The sequence below is a fragment of the Procambarus clarkii genome, chromosome 12, assembly GCF_040958095.1.
Source record: "Procambarus clarkii isolate CNS0578487 chromosome 12, FALCON_Pclarkii_2.0, whole genome shotgun sequence".
NCBI lineage: Eukaryota > Metazoa > Arthropoda > Malacostraca > Decapoda > Cambaridae > Procambarus > Procambarus clarkii.
The window spans coordinates 13744011-13768640 of NC_091161.1; the positions used below are offsets into that span (position 1 = coordinate 13744011).

The 24630-nt window shown below is 41.2% G+C and overlaps 1 protein-coding gene across 2 annotated transcripts; it reads left to right on the forward strand.

Moving 5' to 3' along the window:
- Window positions 1-404: 404 nt before the first annotated feature.
- Window positions 405-20260, forward strand: LOC123772882 (protein FAM136A). Of its 2 annotated transcripts, XM_045766257.2 has the most exons (5): window positions 405-590; window positions 2220-2360; window positions 3698-3775; window positions 10400-10480; window positions 17363-20260. In XM_045766257.2, the coding sequence occupies exons 1-5, from the start codon at window positions 504-506 to the stop codon at window positions 17477-17479; spliced, it is 504 nt and encodes a 167-aa protein (XP_045622213.1). In that variant the 5' UTR covers window positions 405-503; the 3' UTR covers window positions 17480-20260. The 2 variants fall into 2 exon arrangements, with proteins under 2 accessions (XP_045622213.1, XP_045622214.1); XM_045766258.2 differs by lacking the exon at window positions 10400-10480.
- The last annotated feature ends 4370 nt before the right edge of the window (window positions 20261-24630 follow it).

Consider the following 24630-nt stretch of genomic DNA (forward strand, 5'->3'; position numbering starts at 1 on the left):
TTTATCTCTCAAAATGTTCGGTAATACGTTTATGGCTTGTGATATGTGTCTATGTATGTATTAACACGATGTACTGAACGGGGGTGAGAATAGCTTGAGCTACCTCATCCCTTTGTGTGTATTTTACCTCAATGAACTTACTTCAATTTCAACTTAGCCCAAATTCGCAACTTGTGGCCCAAACCCGCTACATGTAGCCCAAACCGCTACTTTATGGCTTGTGATGTGTGTCTATGTATGTATTAACACGATGTACTGAACGGGGGTGAGAATAGCTTGAGCTACCTCATCCCTTTGTGTGTATTTTACCTCAATGAACTTACTTCAATTTCAACTTAGCCCAAATTCGCAACTTGTGGCCCAAACCCGCTACATGTAGCCCAAGCTGCTACTTATAGCCCAACCTGGCAACACTGCTCCTGGCGCCATCAGCTGCTACACATACACACACGCGCGCGCGCTTTCTGCCCCCGTCTCTCTCTCTCTCTCTCACGCCGGACACCATGGTGGAGCAGGCCCAGTTCCGCATCCAGGAGGCCATGACGGCCCTGGTGGATGACCTGGATAAGACGTACCTACGAGGCATCCAGGTGAATATATGGGCGGCCTATGGGCGGCCGTGGGCGGCTTTTGCCGGGTCATGCTTACCGACACTCCATTCAAAAGTATTTTCCCCTCTAATTATGCTACATTTTGCGTTAATATGTGTATACATGTATACGGGGACTTGTCAAACGTCTATACATAATACATTGTGTGTGGGGCATGATACATATGTGTGGGGGGGGGGGGGGGGGGAAGGGGTTAATGACCCTCTATTAACCCCGGCTTTGACCTGACCTTCTCCAATGGTGTGGATAATGTGACCTTTCGTACCCTGTAGTGGTCGGAGGATCCGGTGGTGGTGTAGGGAAGCGGTTTCTACAACGCTGCTTTTCTGATTGTCTAAATCGTAGAGGTCATTAGATTAGGGTGGGGTGGGCTGGATTAGGCTTGGTTGGATTAGGCTTGGTTCAGCTTGGCTGGATTAGGCTTGGTTGGATTAGGCTTGGTTCAGCTTGGCTGGATTAGGCTTGGTTCAGCTTGGCTGGATTAGGCTTGGCTTGGCTCAGCTACGCTGGAATAGGATTGGCTTGGCTTGGCTGGATTAGGCTTGACTCACTTGGGCTCGGCTGGATTAGGCTTGGCTGGGCTGGGCTGGATTAGGCTTGGCTCGGCTGGGCTGGATTAGGCTTGGATCGGCTTGGCTGGATTTGGCTTGGCCTGGCTGGATCTCGGTCTCGGACCAGGCCTCCTGGTTGGCAGTCTGGTCATCCCGGCTGTTAGGTGTCATTTATCCGCAGACTGGCAAATGCCAAAACTGTGTTAGTTTTTAAAATTACCTGGAAAAGATCAAGGCAAATGGGGGGGGGGGGGACCTTCGACAAGCCACCAGCTTCCTGTCCCCTTCAAGGTCACTTGGGTTAGTAGCCCTTGGGTAAATCACGTAGGGATATAATTAATCTAGCCCGGTTGATCAGGTATCCATTGGAGGTGGTATATAAAGCTTTTATTTTTTTTTAATACTTTGAGAGGTAAGTTACGCCACCTTGTGCGTGGCCTCGTAGCCTGGTGGGTAGCGCGCAGGACTCGTAATTCTGTGGCGCGGGTTCGATTCCCGCACGAGGCAGAAACAAATGGGCAAAGTTTCTTTCACCCTGAATGCCTCTGTTACCTAGCAGTAAATAGGTACCTGGGAGTAAGTCAGCTGTCATGGGCTGCTTCCTGGGGGTGGAGGCCTGGTCGAGGACCGGGCCGCGGGGACACTAAAGCCCCGAAATCATCTCAAGATAACCTCAAGATAACCTTGCATTTAAGAGTGTGTGTTGAAAGGTCTTGGTCCCTTTATATCCATATTATTGTCTCTTAGCTAGGGGCCTGACGGCTGAGTGGACAGCACTCGGGATTTGTAGTCCTGAGGTTCTGGGTTCGATCCCTGGCGGTGGCGGAAACAAATGGGCTGAATATGTCATCCAGATGCCCCGGTTCACCTAGCAGTAAATAGGTACTTGGGAGTTGGACAGCTGCTAAGGGCTGCTTCCTGGGGGGGGGGGGGGGGGGTAACAAAAAGGAGGCCTGGTCGAGGACCGGGCCGCGGGGACGCTTAGCCCCGAAATAAGTAATAAAATAAGTTTGTATTACTGTTTATTGTTGTTATTTTGACAATATATTTTTTTCAGAGGACAATGCACATGTGTGCAGCCGAATGTTGTGAAAAACGGGAGAATTCGGTTGACCAAGTACACCGTTGCATTGAGAACTGCTCGACTCCCCTTACTCAGGCACAGACGTTTGTGCAGAACGAATTGTCGCAGTTCCAAGTAAGCCTTGCGCGCTCTCCATTTCTTGTTCACTTGTTTATGTTCAACTTTATTTAAAATTCATGTGATATAACCGTGAATCATTTGATTATGGAGTGTTTTCATAAATTTCACCTTGTATTTCTTCTGATCACGAGTAGCTGTATTTTAACCACTGTACTGTGCCGTACTTTTATTTAATAATCCCCTATGTGCATACAAAATATTAATCCCCCCCCCCCCAAAAAAAAATAGTTTTTTCATTCTTGTATTGTTAAAATGTGTTTGCAATCACAGGAAATAACTAACAAAAAGTATTGTGTGTGGTGTACTTTTGGCCGTGATGGAGCGAGGACGTCTGGTCGTTAAAAACGCTCGTTCAGGCATTGAACGAGTACCTGCCAGCGGCAGTGTGGCGGGTTACTGCAAAAGTTGTTTTTTACATAATAATTTCAATGCGCTTTTTTTTTTTTATCTAGTTTTTGCTGTAACATTATTCAATAGTGTGCAATTTGATGAATTTATAGTTAAACGCATGAAATATTGCTCTGCTCAGAAATACGGTGCTCGTGTCTGGTGACACACGTTATATTCTTAGATCAATAAAAACTGCTTTTGCTGTTGTTACACTGTATACAAACATTGTATATATAACGATTTACATTTCTGGGCACCATAATGAGCCATTAATCAAACTGCTTTGTTGAGTTTGATCTACCTGGTTGATGGGGTTCTGGGAGTTCTTCTACTCCCCGAGCCCGGCCCGAGGTTAGGCCTGACTTGTGAGAGTTTGGTCCACCAGGCTGTTGCTTGGAGCGGCCCGCAGGCCCACATATCCACCACAGCCCGGTTTTTCCGGCACTCCTTGAAGGAAACAATCTAGTTTCCTCTTGAAGATGTCCACGGTTGTTCCTGTAATCCGGGGTGTAGACAATTTTTTTGTTTTTTTCCGAGACGATGGCATTTATATACTGGGGTCCCGAGTTAAAGGATGCAAGCCTTATACCTTGCGATGATTACGGGGGCTTAACGTCCTTGCGTTCCGGTCCTTGACCAGATCCTCCTCCAGGCCATTAACCAAGAGGAGGACCAGGTTCTCCTGGTTAAAAGGTTAAAGCTCTAATATACCCATGGAGTTTTGAATCTTACAATATACTGTACTAACTCGCTTGATATACTAGTGCTCTCTTTCCCCCTTTCCCCATGATTTGATGTGTGCAGTACAGTGGTTAATTCATAATTACCTTCCAATTCAATTTGCTTGTCAATATTTGGAAATCAAACAAAAGGCAATGTATTTATCTTAGGAAGGAAATTGATTTCCAACTTGAGATGACTTTTACGGGGGTGCATTTCAGGAGCGTCTACAGCGTTGTGTTATGGTTTGTCAAGATAGAGTAAGAGACCAGGTCACGGCGGACACCTCGGAGGCTCAGGTTTGTAATGGATATTATTACGGTGCTCGTATTTATTTATTTATTTATTTATTTATTTATTTATATACAAGAAGGTACATTGGGTTTGTGAGAATACATTGGATAGTACAGTATTTACATTCTTGTAAAGCCACTAGTACGCGCAGCGTTTCGGGCAGGTCGTATTGGTTGATGTGACATTTTACATTTAGTACATTTAGCGCTAATTGTAACATTTGTACTGTCTGGACATCATTGTACAAAACGGGTTTTTGGAAGTGTGATGGGGACATCAACAGCTTTATTAGTACTGAAACACTTAAATTTTTGTTTTAAACCATTTTTAATTGTCCATACAATATACTGTGTTTTAAAATACAGTACAATAACTATTTTTTTTTTTTTTAATGTTGTCTAAAAATATATTTCATATCTAGAAAGAAAAAAAGCATTTCTATGAAAGTTTAAATTAAAATTTGATTACTGTATCTTTGCATGTCATTGAAAAGCATATTCATTATTTTTACCAAAAATGATTTGGAAATCTAAAAATACTGCAGTAAATATTTGAAGTTTAGAAAAAGCAATTTTGTTTTGTGGCGACCGTTGGAATATTATCCAAATTGGATAGATAATAACCATCAACCATGAATTTTTGCTCAGTGTTTTGTAATTTGAAATTGACCATAAAAATATACAGCTCCAAAACTCGACAATACCTCGACTGAAGTAATTATGTATATACAGTACTTTGCAAAACTTGTACTACATTAAATCTGAAAATTTCATAAATAATCAAATAAAAATAAATAAGGCAAGAGTTGCCTGGGTTTCTTTTAAATAAAGCGTAAAATATTACTAAAAAAAAAGTAGGCTTTTTTTGTGCTATGAAAGTTGGTCAAAAGTGTACTACAGTTACATTTCAAGTGATGGATGTACTGCCTTAAAATAGTGATGATATCTTATATTCGTGTTGTAATGTATTGCGACCATCCTTATCTTGTATTATGTAATACACTACTGTAATATAACACTACGCAACACGCAGAGATCACGCTAATGTGATGCATCAAACGAACAAATCCACAAGGGCCGTGACGATGATTCGAACCTGCGTCCGGGAGCAACTTCGGTTTTTTAGAACTTCGGTTTCAACTCTTTAACCCTGTCGTAGCTCAGTCGGTTAAGGCAGTGGCTAAGATGCTCCCGGGCGCAGGTTCGAATCCTCGTCACGGCCCTTGTGGATTTGTTCAACACTACGTAATATTTAACAAGAATCTGTAGTGAATAATATCAAAATAATTGTTTAACTAATCATATAGTGATAAAATGGCAGGTTATAAAGACTAATATCTTAACCTAATGCATTAGTGATATTAACACTTGGTCAATATTACATTGGTCATATAGTCATGCACAACATTGGTCAATATTAACTCTTAACAGTCTGCCACTTCAATGCACTCCCGACGCACTAGGGTGCCCGGCGGCTGAGTGGACAGTGCTCGGGATTTGTAGTCCTGAGGTTCCGGGTTCGATCCCCGGTGGAGGCGGAAACAAATGGGCAGAGTTTCTTTCACCCTAATGCACCTATTCGCCTAGCAGTAAATTGGTACCTGGGAGTTAGACAGCTGTTACAGGCTGCTTCCTGGAAGTTTGTAACAAAAGGGAGGCCTGGTCGAGGACCGGGCCGTGAGGACGCTAAGCCCCGAAATCATCTCAAGATAACCACTTCCGAGTGGGAAAAATCCCTGGCCTCTCGAGGTCTCCTGCTCGGTGATGCCTAAAATTTATATTATCTTTTTATGATTTAAGATATTTTTTGGGGGGGGTTATAAATTAATTTGATGTCAAACTGCAAATTTTTACAAGTATAGACGTAAAACAAAAGGAGTTTTGATAAATTATGTATGACGACGCTAAATATGCAAATTTTATAAATATTTCAACATTCTCATGCTACTGTATATAACAAAAAATAAATGGGCATGTGCTTTCATGATTGGCCTATATCAACGCAAAAACAAAACAAACAAAATAATAATCATACTTTATCAAGTTATCTTGAGGTTATCTTGAGATGATTTCGGGGCTTTAGTGTCCCCGCGGCCCGGTCCTCGACCAGGCCTCCACCCCCAGGAAGCAGCCCGTGACAGCTGACTAACACCCAGGTACCTATTTACTGCTAGGTAACAGGGGCATAGGGTGAAAGAAACTTTGCCCATTTGTTTCTGCCTCGTGCGGGAATCGAACCCGCGCCACAGAATTACGAGTCCTGCGCGCTATCCACCAGGCTACGAGACCCCTTAAGTAATTTGCTCAGCAATGTGGAAATTATGGTGTTTGGGTTGACATTGGATTAGCCTGGTAATATGGTTGATCCCCTGATCGGCTCCGATTTTTTTTCTTTAGCATCATCGGAATGTTTACCGTCTAAAGTACAGGTGACGTGTTTTATCTAAGTTATTAAAGAAAACAGTAATTATATGTCTATGAAGGAGGGGATGGGTGTTGTTTACGAGATTGTAGTAATATGCATTTCTCAGAATTTCCAGAGATACTTGTGAATCCGTTGCATTTTACACTGATTTTGATGTAAAATGTCATTTAACCCTTAAACTGCGCAACGCGCCTGCAGGTCCACGTCTGGTTTGTGCAACGCGCCTCCGGGTATTTTTATTTTTCACGTTCCATTCAAAACTCCCGCGGCTACATGGGGTTCACATCAGCTTCCTCGATGCTCTTGTAAACAAATGCCATCTTTAACCCCTTAACTGCTTGGCTTCCAAATATGACACCCCCTCCCCCAGTGTGCAGGAAATAAATTCTCTGGAAAAAATTCTTTTGTTTTTTAGTGTCAAAAACCCTTCCCTCAGTATGGGTATGTCAAAAAAATTTCGACATTGTACGTACGTTGGCTGCTATGGGGTCTGTAAGTTGGCGCGTGACATCATCATTCCCCGTTCGCCCATGACGTACGCTCCCGGGGCCAGTAGGGCGCCCGGGGAGGGCCGAGCGAGTTGCCGCGAATATATTTTTGTTCATTTTTTGCGCACAGTTCCAAATACATTTTATTTGTTTTTATGTGCTAATCCTATGTATAATGAACACGTACAGTATATTATGGCAGTAAAACATCCGTACTGTCCGAAGACACTGTGTTACGTGCATGACACTTGTTTGCACATGTTGCACATATTTACCATGTATCATGCTGATGTATGTATATATATATATATATATATATATATATATATATATATATATATATATATATGTATGTATGTATGTATGTATGTCGTACCTAGTAGCCAGAACTCACTTCTCAGCCTACTATTCAAGGCCCGATTTGCCTAATAGGCCAAGTTTTCCTGAACTAATATATTTACTATAATTTTTTTCTTATGAAATGATAAAGCAACCCTTTTCTCTATGTATGAGGTCAATTTTTTTTTATTGGAGTTAAAATTAAAGTAGATATATGACCGAACTTAACCAACCCTACCTAACCTAACCTAACCTATATTTATAGGTAAGGTTAGGTTAGGTAGCCAAAAAAAGCTAGGTTAGGTTAGGTTAGGTAGGTTAGGTAGACGAAAAAACATTAATTCATGAAAACTTGGTTTATTAGGCAAATCGGGCCTTGAATAGTAGGCTGAGAAGTGCGTTCTGGCTATTAGGTACGACATATATATATATATATATATATATATATATATATATATATATATATATATATATATATATATATATATATATATATATATATATATATATATATATATGTCGTACCTAGTAGCCAGAACTCACTTCTCAGCCTACTATGCAAGGCCCGATTTGCCTAGTAAGCCAAGTTTTCATGAATTAATGTTTTTCGACTACCTAACCTACCTAACCTAACCTAACCTAACTTTTTCGGCTACCTAACCTAACCTAACCTATAAAGATAGGTTAGGTTAGGTTAGGTAGGGTTGGTTAGGTTCGGTCATATATCTACGTTAATTTTACCTCCAATAAAAAAACATTGACTTCATACATAATGAAATGGGTAGCTTTATCATTTCATAAGAAAAAAATTAGAGAAAATATATTAATTTAGGAAAACTTGGCTTATTAGGCAAATTTGGCCTTGCATAGTAGGCTGAGAAGTGCGTTCTGGCTACTAGGTACGACATATATATATATATATATATATATATATATATATATATATATATATATATATATATATATATATATATATATATATATATATATATATATACATATATATATATACATACATACATATACACACACACACAATCTATTTACACACTATACACTGTCACACAGTATATACATTCCCCATCAACACACTCAGAACTCCTCGAGTGTGAGCAGCCACACCCAGCCAGCCAGTCCTCCCTTATTCCTCCAACATCGTACTCACCATCACCCCTCCTCCCACCATACTGTTATTCACACCAATGTTTCCGTATCATTTATGTATATTTACAACACATTTACACACTCTACACTGTCACACACCATAAACACACTCAGAACTCCGCGAGTGTGAGCTGCCACACCCAGCCAGCCAGTCCTCCCTCTCTCCTCCAACATCGTACTCACCACCTCCTCCCACCATACTCTTACTGTTTTTATTACACCATTTACATATGTATACCTATCTACATGTTTTATTCACCAGAACTATGCAAGTAAGCAGGTATTGTGTCCAAACAGTACAGTTGCCACCATACACTGCATGAGAAATCTCACAGCAGACAGCAGATGTCGCTACGATTACGACATCACCTCCCTCACCAAAATAGCTCCTCTCAACATACTCCTGTTACTGTTAATACACTATATACACACACTGTATATACCCATGTACATGTGTGTTCTCCATAGCGAACCACTAAGCTAGTATGGTGAGCAAAACAGAGTGGCTGCCACACACAGTGAGGCTACCTCAATTCTCGCCCTCCCTCCCTCACCAAAATTCCTCCTTCCACAATACTACGCACAATGCTAATTATAACCACAATCCTGCTATTATCACAATCCTGGTCACTAATTCCTGTAAATGAATAATTGACCACACGTTTATTTTGAAAAGGAACCTAAGAAGTCATTTGAAGATTCCTAGATGGACGAAATAATGCTGTTGTGCTGTGGCTAGCGCTGTGAACATCGTGAACAGCATTGATTCACTGATATTTGAACATTGTACCCAGTCATTATCACACTCAGGCTCTTCTATAATATTATCATGGCTAAATAATACAAGTTATATATATATTTTGACATTATTAGGCGATGCTGTGGTCACAAGCTGAACAGCAGTGCTGTGCGCTCATGCTTCGAGCGCCAGCCTTGGTTGCTCACTCACTACTGAGGCTTTCACACCCCGAGAATGTGGACCACGATTTTTTTTAACTGCATGTTCAAACCATGAAAGTGTTGAATGTATTTACAGGTTGAGAGGTAGGTTTTCATAAGACAACCCAAAAAGTGAAAAAGTGTGCTAGGAATAAGGAAGGAAATTAAGTACTGTACAGTACTTGTATTGAATTATCAAAAACTTGGAGTTAACATTTTGCTTAAATATGCATCCATACGAATAACTGAGCATTTACAGCGTTGTGGTACGAACAACAGTCATCAGTGAAGCACGTGTTCCGGAAGTGTTCGGACATCATCGGTTGAGTTGTATGTAAACCGTTTTTCATTCATAAACAAGAGGTTTGGCGAGTGCATAGAACGGACCTCGACCTTTCTTTATGATACGTCCCGGCGGTTCACGTCCCCGATACTCGGGCAGCGGTTTGTGGGGCAGTGAGCATCTTGTGAGCCGGTCGGCCGAGCGGACAGCACGCTGGACTTGTGATCCTGTGGTCCAGGGTTCGATCCCGGGCGCCGGCGAGAAACAATGGGCAGAGTTTCTTTCACTCTATGCCCCTGTTACCTAGCAGTAAAATAGGTACCTGGGTGTTAGTCAGCTGTCACAGCCTGCTTCCTGGGGGTGGAGGCCTGGTCGAGGACCGGGAAGCAGGGACACTAAAGCCCCGAAATCATCTCGAGATAACCTCAAGATATTGTGGCTATCTGGTGTCTATCCAGATATCATTTTGATAAATACAACTATCATGCTCAGAATGTCATAAAAGATGTGGAACCTGTACCCCTAAAATGTCCTAAATCATCTGTATTCTGTTAAATCCCTTAATTTTTGTTTCCCAAACATTGCTTCTGACTACATGTTATTAGTCTTGCATAAAACCAAGTCTGAGTACAAATAAAATGTAACAACACATTAAAATTTAACAATTGTGCTGGGCTAATTTAAGTTGCTTTCATGATGAAAGTCGGTGTATCATTGCGATGAAGAATTTTGTTTTCCATATAGGTAAAGGGGATTCTTGTTAAGTTTCAATTCATCCACTAACAAATTGTTTGGTCTTGATGCTAACTTAAACAAAGGCTTATTTATGTATTAAAGTTGAGAGTGACAGGTTTTACCGCTTCATCACAAACGCCGCAAGTTGTACAGTACATGTACTGGTGATTTAAACATTTGATACTTGATTGAGTGCAATAATATGTTGATATATCCATAAATTTACAAGTTTAATATGTGGACTTCACTCTTGCCAGGAGCCGCAACGCAACAGCTCACTATCCCTAGCCAACGCCGCGGGCAGTGTCTTTCGTCAAGCAGCTCTGGGCAGAGACGGAGTATGACCCATGTTTATTCATGAAGTGGTGGCAGTGGCCTGGGGGATTTGGAATGCTTTAGAAGCGCTAAGACTTGCCGCCAGTGTAGTGCAGCAAAAAAAAAAAAAAAAATACAAACCCTCCCAGAACCTATACTTGGGAAGTTTTGGAAAAGTCTTCCATGAACAGGCTAGGAGTTTTGCTTTTGGTTATCATGGAGCAGCTTGGATGTGAGCTTCCCAAGGTATACTTGTTGAAATCATTGTGTAGAAGTATTCTTCCAATTTGGTTTAGTTCTCCCTGGAGCTATGCAGTTTTCGTAGCGAATGCAACAGTAGAGCGTTATCAGTTACCTTGGGAAGCTACTCGGTCCACTTAATTATTGTTGTGTTATCTTGAAAACTGTGCGTGTCCATTTGCTTGAAAGAGTAAATGCGTGAAGTATGTACGAATAATGAGCAATGACCATTATGCTTACATAAACTGTTTTTAAGGAGAATGCAACAGCCTAATATGTGCAAACTGTGGTGTGGGGTATCATTCCTTGCTTTGTAACACTTCTGTGACTAACTTTTGTAACTGTAACTCTTGTTGTGGCAGTCGGTTGATTTTTTCACTGGAGGGTGCGAAGACTGTCTTCCTTCAATTAGCAGATAATACCTTCTCCATTCTCTAAACTGGTAATAATTCATACATTTTCAGACTATTAATACAATGGTGGATAGTGGGAGATGACATTATTCGTGTAAAGGGTTTCAAACGACATTTATTAACCTGGCTTTGTTCTGGGTGTGTGTGTGTGCGCGCGCGCAGTCTACCAGTGCAGTATTCATAGTATTGTAGAGTCATGAGGCCTTCCAAAATAACTTGTCCAGTTTGTATATTTTTAGTTTGACTAATATTTGTCTTGACGAATCTTTATAAGAGACGTGCAGTGTCAGTGACGGGCAGGATACTTAATTATGAAAGCCAGAAATGACCATAATGCCCCTTAGTGTGTGTGTTGCGTCATATGTAGTGTGTTGTCTTCTCGTCATAATACTTTTTTTATCGGACAATTTATATTTAGTGTATTATAGTACTGTAGTTTAATGTATTAACACTGTACATATTTTATGCTTAGTATACTGTACATAGCTATGTGGTTCTGTGTGAATGATTAAAAGACAAAAGTTTGACTTACGTGTTTGTGTAAAACAGCATGTTAAAAGTATGCATGTGATTGATCTGTTGATGGTGTTATGATTAAAATGAATAATGAATTGCTGTGCCTCAAAAAATGAGGTGAATAATGGAAAGCAAAGAAGTTTGAGGTTTTCAGTTGTTCTCAATATGTCATGTTAAAAGAATGACGTTTTCAGTTGTTCTCAATATGTCATGTTAAAACAGCATTTGTCAAGACACCAATGAGACTCTCCTGATTAAACACATGACATGCTGGGCACTGCTGGATTTTAGGACAGTAGATTATCTAATAGACTGGATGCATAAATATGAAAATATGGTTGTCGTGCTAGTCGTACTCCGTGTATGGAGTACAGTCCGTTATGCATGGCGTGTAATGTGTTCATTTGATATACCATATGTGTGAGCAGACATGTGTGTGTGAGACATTTGTATGTGTGAGCAGACATGTTCATTTCCCAGTATATAAATGTGCAAGCGCAAAGCCAGTTAATAACCTGAAGCAGAATTAAAATCTTCAAGGAACATTAGCACTTTGAATAAATGTTGCGGTACGTTAGCATCTCTGATATCCGAACCTTTCTGTAACGTATAGCTCTGAACAACGGACAGGTTTAGCCAGTGCATCCCTCTCCAAATTTTGTATGTTTTGATTTGTGGGGAATGGGGGGGGGGGGTGCTGCTGTGAAACCCGGATCATTGGGTAAAGTAATTTCCTGCAGGTCAAATTTTTTCTAAAAGTTTTGTATTGTGCGTTTTTTTAATTCACTTGAGGCCAGAGTTTAGGTCGGTGGAAGTGCCAGAAAAGTGTTTCTAAAAATTCTGAAACACTTTATCTTGTAAAGAGTTGAGTGCATGGGGATAGTCAATGGGCCTTGTGCATTTCCACCATTTTGGGATCATGGCTCTTGTTTTAAAAAGTATGATTTATGGATCCGGATCCTGAGAAATACTGCACTGAGGGAAATGTCTTGACTTTCAGGCTTTCTTGGTAGTTATCCATCATGATAGGTTGAAATTTTACAATTTCACTGAAATTCACTGGTTATCTTGAGAGGATTTCGGGGCTTAGCGTCCCTGCGGCCGGGTCCTCAACCAGGCCTCCTTTTTGTTACACACACCCCAGGAAGCAGCCTGTAGCAGATGTCTTAACTCCCAGGTACCTATTTACTGCTAGGTGAACAGGCACACCAGAGTGAAAGAAACTGTCCATTTGTTAAGCTTCCACCGGGGATCGAACCCGGAACCTCAGGACTATGAATCCGAAGCACTGTCCACTCAGCTGTCAGGCCCGGTAGAGTAAATATTAAGAGTATGAATAGTAACTTTTTTTTTTAACCCTCGAATTGGAATTGTGTGCAGTGTTCTGTAGACATTACCTATGCATTAATCTGTACCATGTGGTTTCAGTCATTAACTGCTCATATCAACCAGGAGTCAACTATCTGCGGGCTCACCATAGCCCGTGCTACTTGGAACTGTGTTCCAGGTAGCGAATCTTTAACAACAACAAACAACCAGGAGTCATTTCATAGGTGGTGCATATGTCAATTTTAGGTGTGCCATAAGATTTATTACTACCGTGGATATATGGAGCACTCTCGTGCTTCTTTGGGCTCCCAGTAAACAGTTACTGTCTAGGAAAAAATCATGGGCACACCTACAAGGTGTGAGGGCCTAGGTCCTAATACAGCAAACAGAAGTGGCACATGTAGCAGCAGCTCACAGCATCACAAATACATCTCATGGTCATCTTGGAGTTACCTTGCAGTGATTCCAGGAATCGACGTCACAGCTTCGTGGTTGCTGGTCTGATCAACCAGGCTATTCGATGCTGCTGCTTCCAGCCTGACGTACGAATCGCTGCCTGGTTGATCAGGTATCCTTTGAAGGTGCTTGACTAGTTTCTTTTGAACTCGGATTCTAAATCTGGACACATGAATATCACATGAGACCAAAAGGCATGGCAGGATGTGCAGAATACCCCCATTGAAAGGCAGAGGTGCAATAGGTACTCTTGAGTGAGAACCCCACCAATATCAGAGGCTAGAGATTGTTCAACACGCTTCCACTATACATAAGGGACATAACTGGCCGACCCCTCACAGTGTTCAAGAGAGAACTATCAACATCAGAGACCCAAAACTGTTCAACACGCTTCCACTACACATAAGGGACATAACTGGCCGACCCCTCACAGTGTTCAAGAGAGAACTATCAACATCAGAGACCCGAGACTGTTCGACACGCTTCCACTACACATAAGGGACATAACTGGCCGACCCCTCACAGTGTTCAAGAGAGAACTATCAACATCAGAGACCCAAAACTGTTCAACACGCTTCCACTACACATAAGGGACATAACTGGCCGACCCCTCACAGTGTTCAAGAGAGAACTATCAACATCAGAGACCCGAGACTGTTCGACACGCTTCCACTACACATAAGGGACATAACTGGCCGACCCCTCACAGTGTTCAAGAGAGAACTATCAACATCAGAGACCCAAAACTGTTCAACACGCTTCCACTACACATAAGGGACATAACTGGCCGACCCCTCACAGTGTTCAAGAGAGAACTATCAACATCAGAGACCCGAGACTGTTCGACACGCTTCCACTACACATAAGGGGCATAACTGGCCGACCCCTCAGGGTTCAAGAGAGAACTATCAACATCAGAGGCCCGAGACTGTTCAACACGCTTCCACTACACATAAGGGGCATAACTGGCCGACCCCTCAGTGTTCAAGAGAGAACTATCAACATCAGAGGCCCGAGACTGTTCAACACGCTTCCACTACACATAAGGGACATAACTGGCCGACCCCTCACAGTGTTCAAGAGAGAACTATCAACATCAGAGGCCCGAGACTGTTCAACACGCTTCCACTACACATAAGGGGCATAACTGGCCAATCCCTCAGTGTTCAGGAGAGAACTGTATAAACACCTCCAAAGGATACCTGATCAAACAGGCTGTGATTCATGTCAGGCTGCAAGCAGCTGCATCCAACACCCTGGTTGACCAGATCGTCAGCCAGGAGGCCTGGTCATGGAACGAGCCGCAGTCTCGGTCGCAGGTATTGCAACAGAGTATTGCTTGGTTATCAATATGATCTATATTGCCCGGTATTGATAGGTTGCAACCCCTGGAATCAACGCAAGGTGAATAACATTGCGAGAGGTCGACCAGTTGTGCCCTGAAAAAGACTGTAATGTAGTGGAACAAAAACTGTGCCTTGGGGTACAGAGCTTGTCATTGTGTTTGGGCTTGATTTTGTTTGATTTGTTTACTTTTTGCATCCTGTTTGACAGGATGTTGAATATCCATCACTCTACACGTTATTCATTTAGATGTCATTTGATGGGTTATCACACGGTGGTCACATTTGAGATGCCCTTATTTAGCGCCCTCTGATTATTCCGCACATTTGATGGTGCTACATAGCCTTCCCGGTTTGGTGCTTTCTTTTGATAATTACTTGCTTGAGATGCCCTTGCAATAGATTTTGTATACAACATCTAGGTTTTTGTTATGCTTACGTGATTTTATCATAGTGGTTGAGTAGTGTGGAAGATAGGATCTTCCTGATCTAAACTCTATGTTTATCTGGGTTGTAAAGTTCACCAGTTTTCCATAATTGGAATAATTAATTAATTCTCATTAATTAATGGAATCATAATTAATTCCATAATTAATTATAATTCCCTAATTAATTTCCAAAGCTGGGAATTTGACTCGTAATCACTTTGAAAATCTTCGATTGTGTGTGATAGTGGAACCGAGCTATAGTTTTTAGCCAGCACTTTGCTTTGCTAAAAAAGTATAGCTGCTAGGTGGGGTCAGTCACCAGCCCCAACACTCGCCTTGTAAGTCTTGCTGCTGGTAGAGCAGTTTATTTCGTACTCTCGGGGATGACGTTAGAGTTAGCTACAGGTACAGTACTTGTAATATATTCTTATTGTTAATAAGAGATGTGCCAGACACAGTGTCCCTCTTTTTATGAAGCTCCCAGGAAAAAAAAACTAACGAGTTTCATGATTTTTGTTCCTCAATATGGCAAAGAATTGCCAGGTTTGTTTAGTGGGAAATGGTGAGCCGGCAGGGCATTAAAATGTCGTCGAGTGACGTATGGTTAATATGACTCCAAATCGCGTTATAATTGTTATCATAGATGGGTGCACTATAGAGAGAGTTGTAGTCTTGGGATAGCTCGGAGTATATTTAAAACTACAAAACTAATTCTATGGTTGTTAGCATTGGCACAGTTTTCTTCTAGGTAGTTGTGGTGAAATATCGCTACACACAGGTTCTGGTACGGTAGTTATCCATCGTATAAGTTGCAATTGAGATGCGGCAACATCTCTCTACACACGCATGATGGACAACTACCGTACCAGAACCTGTGTGTGTAGGGAGATGTCGCCGCATCTCAATTGCAACTTATACGATGGACAACTTCCGTACCAGAACCTAAGTTGCAGTTAAGATGCGGCGACATCCCTCTGCACACCGATTCTGGTATGGTAATTGTTCATCATATGATAGGTTGCAATTGCAATTAAAGTTTTAGCTCTGAAATATGTTAAAACTGTGTTTGACTGATCATATGTTAAAATTTTTGCATGTTAATGCTACATCAGGAGAAATGGTTGGTGTGTCAGGAAAAACATTAAGCATATTTATAGCAATAATTGGGTTCATTTGAAATTAGACCGTTGCATGGAAAAAGTTGAAATTTGAATGTTAAATAGGCTAAAATGGGTAATTTTTTTTTTGTTGAAACTGATTTAATTCAAATCTGGCTCAGAGGCTGGACCAGTATGTTCTGGAATTTTGGGTGGCTCGAGTATTTTCTCATAGGAAAGAGTGATAGACGAGCTTTTTAATATGTTAGCAATTAAGTTATAATTCCTATGGAAATACTGTACAATTATTTCATGATAGTTAAACGCTGCTCAAACACAACAGTTTGTGTTCGATTCTATATGCTGCTTAAAGCAGTATCCGTTGTAAACAGTCTCAATTGTATTTTGGGTAACAGTTACCAAATTTTTGTTAGTATTGGCCACTCTTTCTCCAGCAGACAGTACAGTATGTTCTTTTTTGGATGATGGGGGCTTTTAACTTGGGACAATAGGATCTCTCTTGATGTAGGAGGAATGTTTTCTAAGTGTCCTCGTCTGGCCAATTCCAGCCCTAATTGAGCTAATGGAATGAGTATATAATTTCATTCATTCCAGTCCTGAATAAATGAGATTGGATACTCTAATTTCTCCCAAGCACTACTTGTGATATCAGTCCTCCATGTAATGCTAACCATCACTTGATTACTACCTGCTAGTTTGCTGTTCATTTGAAGTGCCTGTAACTTTTAATACTGTATGTGGTGTTTGAGAGTGCGTGTGTTTTGAAGGGCACAGTGCAATTTTAGTGGGGTTGACCATCACACACACGGCAGTGGTACTAGGACACCAGAGATGAAATTATTTGAAGAAAATGATTCATTTTAGTATTTTGATAACACAAATTTTTAATCGAATAATTTTGTAGACTTTAGACAAGGTTAAAAGTATGAAAATATGGTATTTAAAGGAGGTTGCTTGACATAGAGTGCAGTAGTGCGGTACGAGTGTATTTTGTAGAATCATTTTTGGTGTATGTTGTGAAGTAATATTTGTGCAGTATCATTCACATGAAACTTTTTACAGGTGTCTGTATACAAGGCAGAATTTGAGGGGTGCGCCATGCAGTGTGTAGATGACCATATTCAGCTGATGCCTTCCGTTAAGAAGAGGATTGCAGGTGTCTTAGCGAAAAACTCTTAAAGTTTCTTTAAGAATATTGAGCAGGTTTTATAGCGGGTTCTTAAATGATAGTTACGTGAAGAAACGTGGCACAAGCCTTTTTTGGTTCAGTGGTATTGAAATAATTAAATAAATATTTTATAAAATTGAGAAATGAGGTTAGTGATCTATAAATTACATCAAAATCAAAACTATGCAGTTGTGCTAGTTAATAAATTCACTTTCGTGCTGCATTGGTAGCTTTCAACTGTATTATAACCAAATAGTTGAACTTTGTTTATTTTAATTTGTATTCTTAAACGGGTTTAGGATTCAGTGTCTGCTTAATAGCAAGCAAGATGAAGTTGAGTGAGGGTGAGAGTTGGAGAGAGTCTCTCTGCAAGCCCCAACGCGTGGCGGAGTGGCAAGTATTACGGTAAAAGCACTTCTCGTCTAATTGGTGACTTGGTGCGGTGGTTTCATATATTACTCAAGAGACTGACCTGGGGATATTCCTGCACGGGCCCTAAGCCTCTGGCGGGCCCAATAGCTGTTGTCGGTGATTACAATGGTGATGTGCTGTAAATGTGTCAAAAAGCTTGTGGTGTTAAGTAGGGGGTGAACCCAAATATTTTTTCATTTTAGTGACAAATAGTGAGTAACAAGCAACCATTGTAAATATATATTGAGTGTGTGTGTGTGTCAACTTTGAAAATGTTTTTGCAGGTGTTAATGATAAAATATTACTTGTTGTAGTACTGTTGGTATCATTGTATTACTTAAGAGTGAAGCATCACTAGTGTTTCAGTTTAAGCATATAACACACACACACACACACACACAGTTGGTTTGGCACTATGATTTCATTTAAGCTAATAATTTTGATATTCTCACTTAAAATAACGATGTGTGAAGCTTCTTATGGATAGTGCCATCTTGGTCTATGTATGGCACTTGGTTTGTTACATAAAAACCCACTAGAGAAGAACTTGACATTCTTTGCTCTGTTACCTTGCGATGATTCCAGGGCTTAGCGTTCCTACGGCCCGGTCCTTGACAAGGGGGCAGATTCACAAAGCAGGTACGCAAGCACATACAAACCTGTACATCTTTTCTCTATCTTTGGCAGCTTTGTTTACAATTATTAAATGGTTAATGAGCTCCGAAGCACCAGGAGGCTGTTTATAACAATAACAACAGTTGATTGGCAAGTTTTCATGCTTGTAAACTGTTTAATAAATGTAACCAAAGCCGTCAGAGATTGAGGAAAGATGTACACGTTCGTAAGTGCTTGTGTAACTGCTTTGTGAATCTGGCCCCAAGTACCGTATTTTGGTATTCAGTTACTTTATATGTACTGTCCATCGGAGTTTTTTTGTATGGAATGAGCACATTTGCAAAACCTGAATGCTACTGAACATTGCCTGTGCTTTTGTAGCTTTTTCATCTGAAATGTGCTTCCATATTAATCTTCTCAAGCATTTGAAGTGTAGGAGGTTTGAATCATATTAGCCCTTTATAGAGTAGGTCAGGTAAAGCAGTTATCAATAACTTGTGAGCTAATCAAGGTCTGTTGACATCTCTCTTCCCACCCGAGTTTGGATCCAGATTGGATCGTATTTTCTAACACAAGTACACATGAGCCATGAGGTAGTATTGGAGGAATTGGCTTATGTGTCCATACAGCACAGTGATGGTACGTTGTGTGCTGGCTACGTTCTAGGAATATTGTGCATATATGTACCTCAAAATTATGCAAGCGATAACTTTTAAATTATGATAACGAAATGCATTTAAGAATGCTTGATAACTAAATGCATTTAAGAATGCTTGAATTGCCACTCAGTAATTTTCTAACTAAATCAGGTACCAAGTGACACCTTGGATGCAATTTTAAGTACTATTTAAAAAAAAAATTGTTTTAGCGAGTTTTGTGGAAAATCCAGATTTGATAATAGTCTATGAAGGGTTAAAAGCATCACAGAAGTGCTTGAAAATTTTTCATGCAAATAAGTTAAAATAATGTGATGACAGTTCAGACATTACTGTGAAGGGGAAAAAAATTACATTTCTGTGTCGGTCGTATATATGACTGAGTTTGTTGTTAGTTAAAGAAATAAGAGTTCCATGCATTGTACCTGACAAGGTGTCTAGGAGTCATTTAACCAATGAAAGTCCTACTATATTATAAATTGTTAAATCATTGTAAGAGTATTGTACTTGTCTCGAATCCACATTTACTTTCGTATTTCCTTGTCGTGAAGCTTTTTAATTCATGCATGGTCTGAAGGGAAATAATACTGTGGAACGTGCTTTATCAATGGGTATCATTATGAGCCTATGGGCTATTTTATCATTGATATAATAATTATATCAATGATATATTGATATAATATTTATAGATTGGTATCATTGTTATAATAGGTTTGACATGATGCATTATAATATTTTAAATGATGTTCGGCACTTAGTTTTGCAAGTTATGTTGACGACGAGCAAGTCTTTAACGTACTAGTGTACGTTACTAACGTAATAGTGTAGTAACTAGTGTACGTTACTAACGTAATAGTGTAGTAACTAGTGTACGTAACAACACTAGCAAGTACTAGTGTTGTAGTGTATTAAAATTGACAACGATGGCAAGGCTTTAGGAAAAGGTTGTGTTAACGCCTGATGGATATAACCTTTATGGTATTTTCTTAGCAGCATACATTAAGATTATTCCTATATATTTATATTTATTTTTATTTCAGTACTGTATCTACCCAATGTTGTAAAAAGGAAATGGCTTGTAAATAATAATTTTTTAAATGGAATTTTTAATATTGTTTTCAGAATCCTGGCCACTTGGGCTAAAAATTAAACCTGTTTATTAGTAGCACATGAGTTTTGCCTTGTCACAGTGAAGGGGGTGAGGGTGATATGTGTGAGTTCCTAGGGCCTTTTGTGTGCTCCTTTTCTGCCACTCTGTAGGCATTGTATGTGAAGAAACCATATAGGGGTGCTTGTTCGGGTCATGGAACCACTGGTCAGAGGAATTGCCCAAAAGGGGCAATTTCTGCTGCCCTTGAAGGTACAAGGGAGAGAGGTTTTTGGACTGGTGTTCCCCTCCGAAGTGTCACCTTGTCATGGTGATGAGGCTTACATGCAACTCCCTGAGGTGTTCTATGCCCCCAGTAGGTACCTAACTAATTTCAGCCTCAAAAATAAATGTAACTATAGTTTAAAAGACATTTCACGTGGGATGGGTGGATATTGGAAAGTGCCCATCACCGAGTCGGCCGCTGATGGAAAACGGGCTCTGTAGCCTCGGCTACGTTGGGCCCAGACCAGGCTCCTTTGTTGACTCTCCCGACTGACCCTCTCCGCTCCTCTCCCACTTCCATGGCAGGGTCGAGCCCCAAGCCCTCAGCGGTGACCATCTCGTCACGTGGCGTGTGGCTCCATCTCTCGTTGTGAAAGTGGTGCCTTTTAACCCCCTCATGCTGGGGGAACTCGCCGCTGTAACTTCAGCACTCGAACACACATGATTCCTCCCAACTTGTATATGTCCAAGGATTTGTTGGAGCCTGCCAAGTGAACTTAAATATTTTTAACTCTTACATTGATCATAAACATCCTGGTTGATTCAGTTAACACCCCATGTCATGTTTAACCCCACCTGTACTGGCACAGTTGTAGTTGCAGCTCCTTCTCGGGAGGCAGCAGACTGCCTGGCGTCGTTGTCCTGCACTGGTGAGAACCCCGAGTTTGGGTCTCCAAAAATGCCTGGTTATATACCAACATTGGTACAATCTTTCTCCTGCACCATGTTGTGACTGGAGATAGAGCGCTAAAAGAATAGATATTAAATATATTATCGAGGTTCAAAGCCATTCTATTCATACCAGAGTGATACTTTTACGACTCCCCCCTCCCTTGTCGTTGTCAGCCTCTTCGGGTAGTCCAAGTCACTTTTGATGGTAGGTCCCTTCAGTTCTCCGTTATTCTTGCTGATGCCCCATGATCCATTCAGGAATACATCCTCTCACAGCTGAAAATAGGTGTTGGAAATTTGGACAAGGTTTCTTGCGATACACTAGTGAGGTGTCTCGGTGCCCCTTGTGCGGCGTCCACCTCACGCTCATGCATACACTACAAATTTGAGGAAACCATTCTCAGTTTAAAAGTGATAGGATTTCTTTTCCCGAAGCAAGACACCAAGTTCAATGCCTTGACTTTCTCAGATATGACTTGTACTTGTCTATTGCATCACGCTACTCCCCACCCTTCACCTCTCTTAATTCCACAACTGCTTCAAGGCCTTGGATCTCCCTCATGGCTCGCTGTCTGGTGTTTCCACCCTTCCCTCCTAGTCGTCTTCTGTTCAGTGTTACTTCTCCTCCACCCTTTCTGTCCCCTGTGGACTTCCCTTCTGAGTCCCGTCTCTCTTCTCAGCCCTCCACGACACCTGCCGTTCCAGACCGATGTCCATCCTCACGGTCATCTTGGTGTTATCCTTGCTTGTTCCTCTCCTAGTGAGACTGGAGGCTATTGCACAGTACATTGTGTTAAGTACAGTATATTGTTGTTGGGTCCTGCCAAGTGGAGTAAGTATTTTGAGTCTATAATATCATATAATCCTGTGGATTATATACCATATAATATTTTGAGTATAATATCATATAATCCAATAATACCATACAACCCTGCCAAGTAGACTAAGTTCTTTAAGTATAATAGTGTGCCAGTCTGACTGGCACGCCTGAATCAGTCAATCAGTCAGGTGTGCCTGACTGATCTTCTAACTAGCTGACCTAACTTAGATCTTCATCTTCCTCCCCAGCTGGTAAGAAGCCGTCTGTCAATCCCCAGCTTTCGGCTCTGTCCCTGCCTCTCCTTCCCCCCTTCAATCTGTGGCAGTCTATATACACCCTGCTATGGAGATTCCCAAGGCCTCTTGAATCTCCCTCTGATACTGTGATGAAATGCACTCTGCTGTTTCTGTTCATTTCCCTCGAACGCCTCTCTCCGAAGCCTCTTGTCACCCTGAACTGACTCTCTGGCTGTCCACCCTCCTGTCTTTTCAATTCGACTTGGTCTTTGCTCCATTTGCCCATACCCCCACACACCTTTAATTTCTTTGAAACCTCTCTAGCAGGATATCAACTATGCCATTAATAATGTTCATAGTTTCCCTGTGGTTGATTTACATTTATTGGCTATCATTAGGCACCAACCCTTCCTCACGTACCATAGTATCTGTCTCATCGCCTTAGATATCAGAATAGTCTTGTTTGCTCAAATTTTAATTTTCAAGTCCCACTTCTGACGTGAAATTTACGTACTATTTTCCATCCTCTTCGAATATCGCGGGTCTGGTGCATCCTATTAAAGGCTCGTAGTTTAGTTTTGAGAAATCATTGTAGGTTTCAGTAAATTTTAATAATTATTCTATGAATCAAAAGTAGATATTTAAAATGACGACGGAATATAATATATACAATAGGCTATGCTCTATTTAAATTAAAGAAAATGGATCATACATTATTATAGAAAACGTATAGGATAGGGTAAACTACTATACTACTACAGGATGGGAATGGCCTCCACAACTCGCTACAGGATAGAAATAGGGACCATTGCACCAACAGGATGGGTACTAGTAGGGAGTAGAAAGAGCCTAAGCTACTCTATCCCTTTGAGATGTACTTGAACAGGCTGTGTATTGGGTCCAGTATTACCGGCACATGTACTCTGTAGTAAATTATAATAAGCACAAATTATTTCATATAATAATTTTGTTCCCCAAACAATATATACAATAGTGTATGCTTTGGAAGTAAGAGAATGAGCTTTTGGAACGTCTACAGAAAATGTAACGTAATATCAATGGGGCACTACTGCAAACAGGATTGATATAGGGTCCACGAGAAGTCACATGATGTTTATGTGGTCCACTACCACCCAAAAGGATACGTATGGGGTCCACTAACACCTGATAGATGGGTATTTGGTTCACTATCATCTATTGGATGGCTATGGGGTCCACTACTGCCCACTGGATTTTAACGGGGATAACTACCGCCCATTAGATGGGTAAGGGATCCACTACCACCTGTAGAACAGGTATGGGGCCTACGACCGCCCATAGGATGGGTATGGGGTCCACTACCGACCACAGGATTGGTAGAGTGTCCACTGCCGTACAAAGGTGTGCGGTAGTGGACCTCATACTCATCCTGTGGGCAGTACTGGAACCCATACCTATCCTGTGGGTGGTATAGTGGACCCCATACTCTTCCAACAGTTGGTAGTGAACCCCATACTCATCCTACAGGTGGTATTGGACCCCATACACATCAAGTGACTAGTTGTGGACCCTATATCCATCGTGAGGATACACTGGCAGTGTTTAAGGCAGCAATGTTCAGTGTACAGGTTCCCAAGTAGGAAGACTTGAGAGGCAAGACTGACGAGAGGCATCAACATCAGAGGCTCTAGTGTCACGTGATAGGCTTGACGTGGTGAGAGGCAATGTTGTGTTATGTCATCCCGTCGTTGTAGAATGCAGCCAAGACCCGAGACGGTCTTAGCTGCCTTCCTTACTGTCTGACTGTGGTCGTCTGAGGTGGAGGTTACGATAAGACAGGTCTAAGCTTATAAATATCAAGGTAAACAAACAGCTCTTAACAGGCAGAACTGAAGCTGTTAGAGCTGTAGAGGGCGTGTAGGAAGGAGCTGTGAACCGCTTGACATCCTATAAGACTCGTCTTGAAACTTGTACTCCAGGCGCTCGAGTACCTTGAGTAGCCGGAGACAGGAAGAGCGAGGAAGGCGACGAGAAATCTTGTTCTGAAGACGAGAGGAGCGCTGAGGACCCCATCCGACGTCACGAAGTGATCGTCCAAGACCCCACTTCAAATCAAATGTTTATTCAGGTAAAAGTACATACGAGTTCAAAAAAAATAATGGCGGATTTCTAGATAGTACATACGAAGCCTAAAGCCACTAATACGCACAGCGTTTCGGGCAAGGTGTGGGAAAAACAAACTTGATACTAATTGAGATAAAGGCATAAATTGAGTTGAAAAAGAAGGGGGGAAGGGACATGGTAGAAATCAGTAGTTATACAAGTTTGTCACGATAGTATGATAGATGGAATTACTGGTGTCTATTTCACATTGCCTTATATCTACACGATTTTGTTGAAG

Bases quoted from the DNA above. Each gene is read 5' to 3' on its own strand.
- LOC123772882 (XM_045766257.2), top strand. From the start codon at position 504: ATGGTGGAGCAGGCCCAGTTCCGCATCCAGGAGGCCATGACGGCCCTG. The intron at 591-2,219 runs GTGAATATATGG...TATTTTTTTCAG, and splicing joins CGTACCTACGAGGCATCCAG to AGGACAATGCACATGTGTGC. The intron at 2,361-3,697 runs GTAAGCCTTGCG...GGTGCATTTCAG, and splicing joins ACGAATTGTCGCAGTTCCAA to GAGCGTCTACAGCGTTGTGT.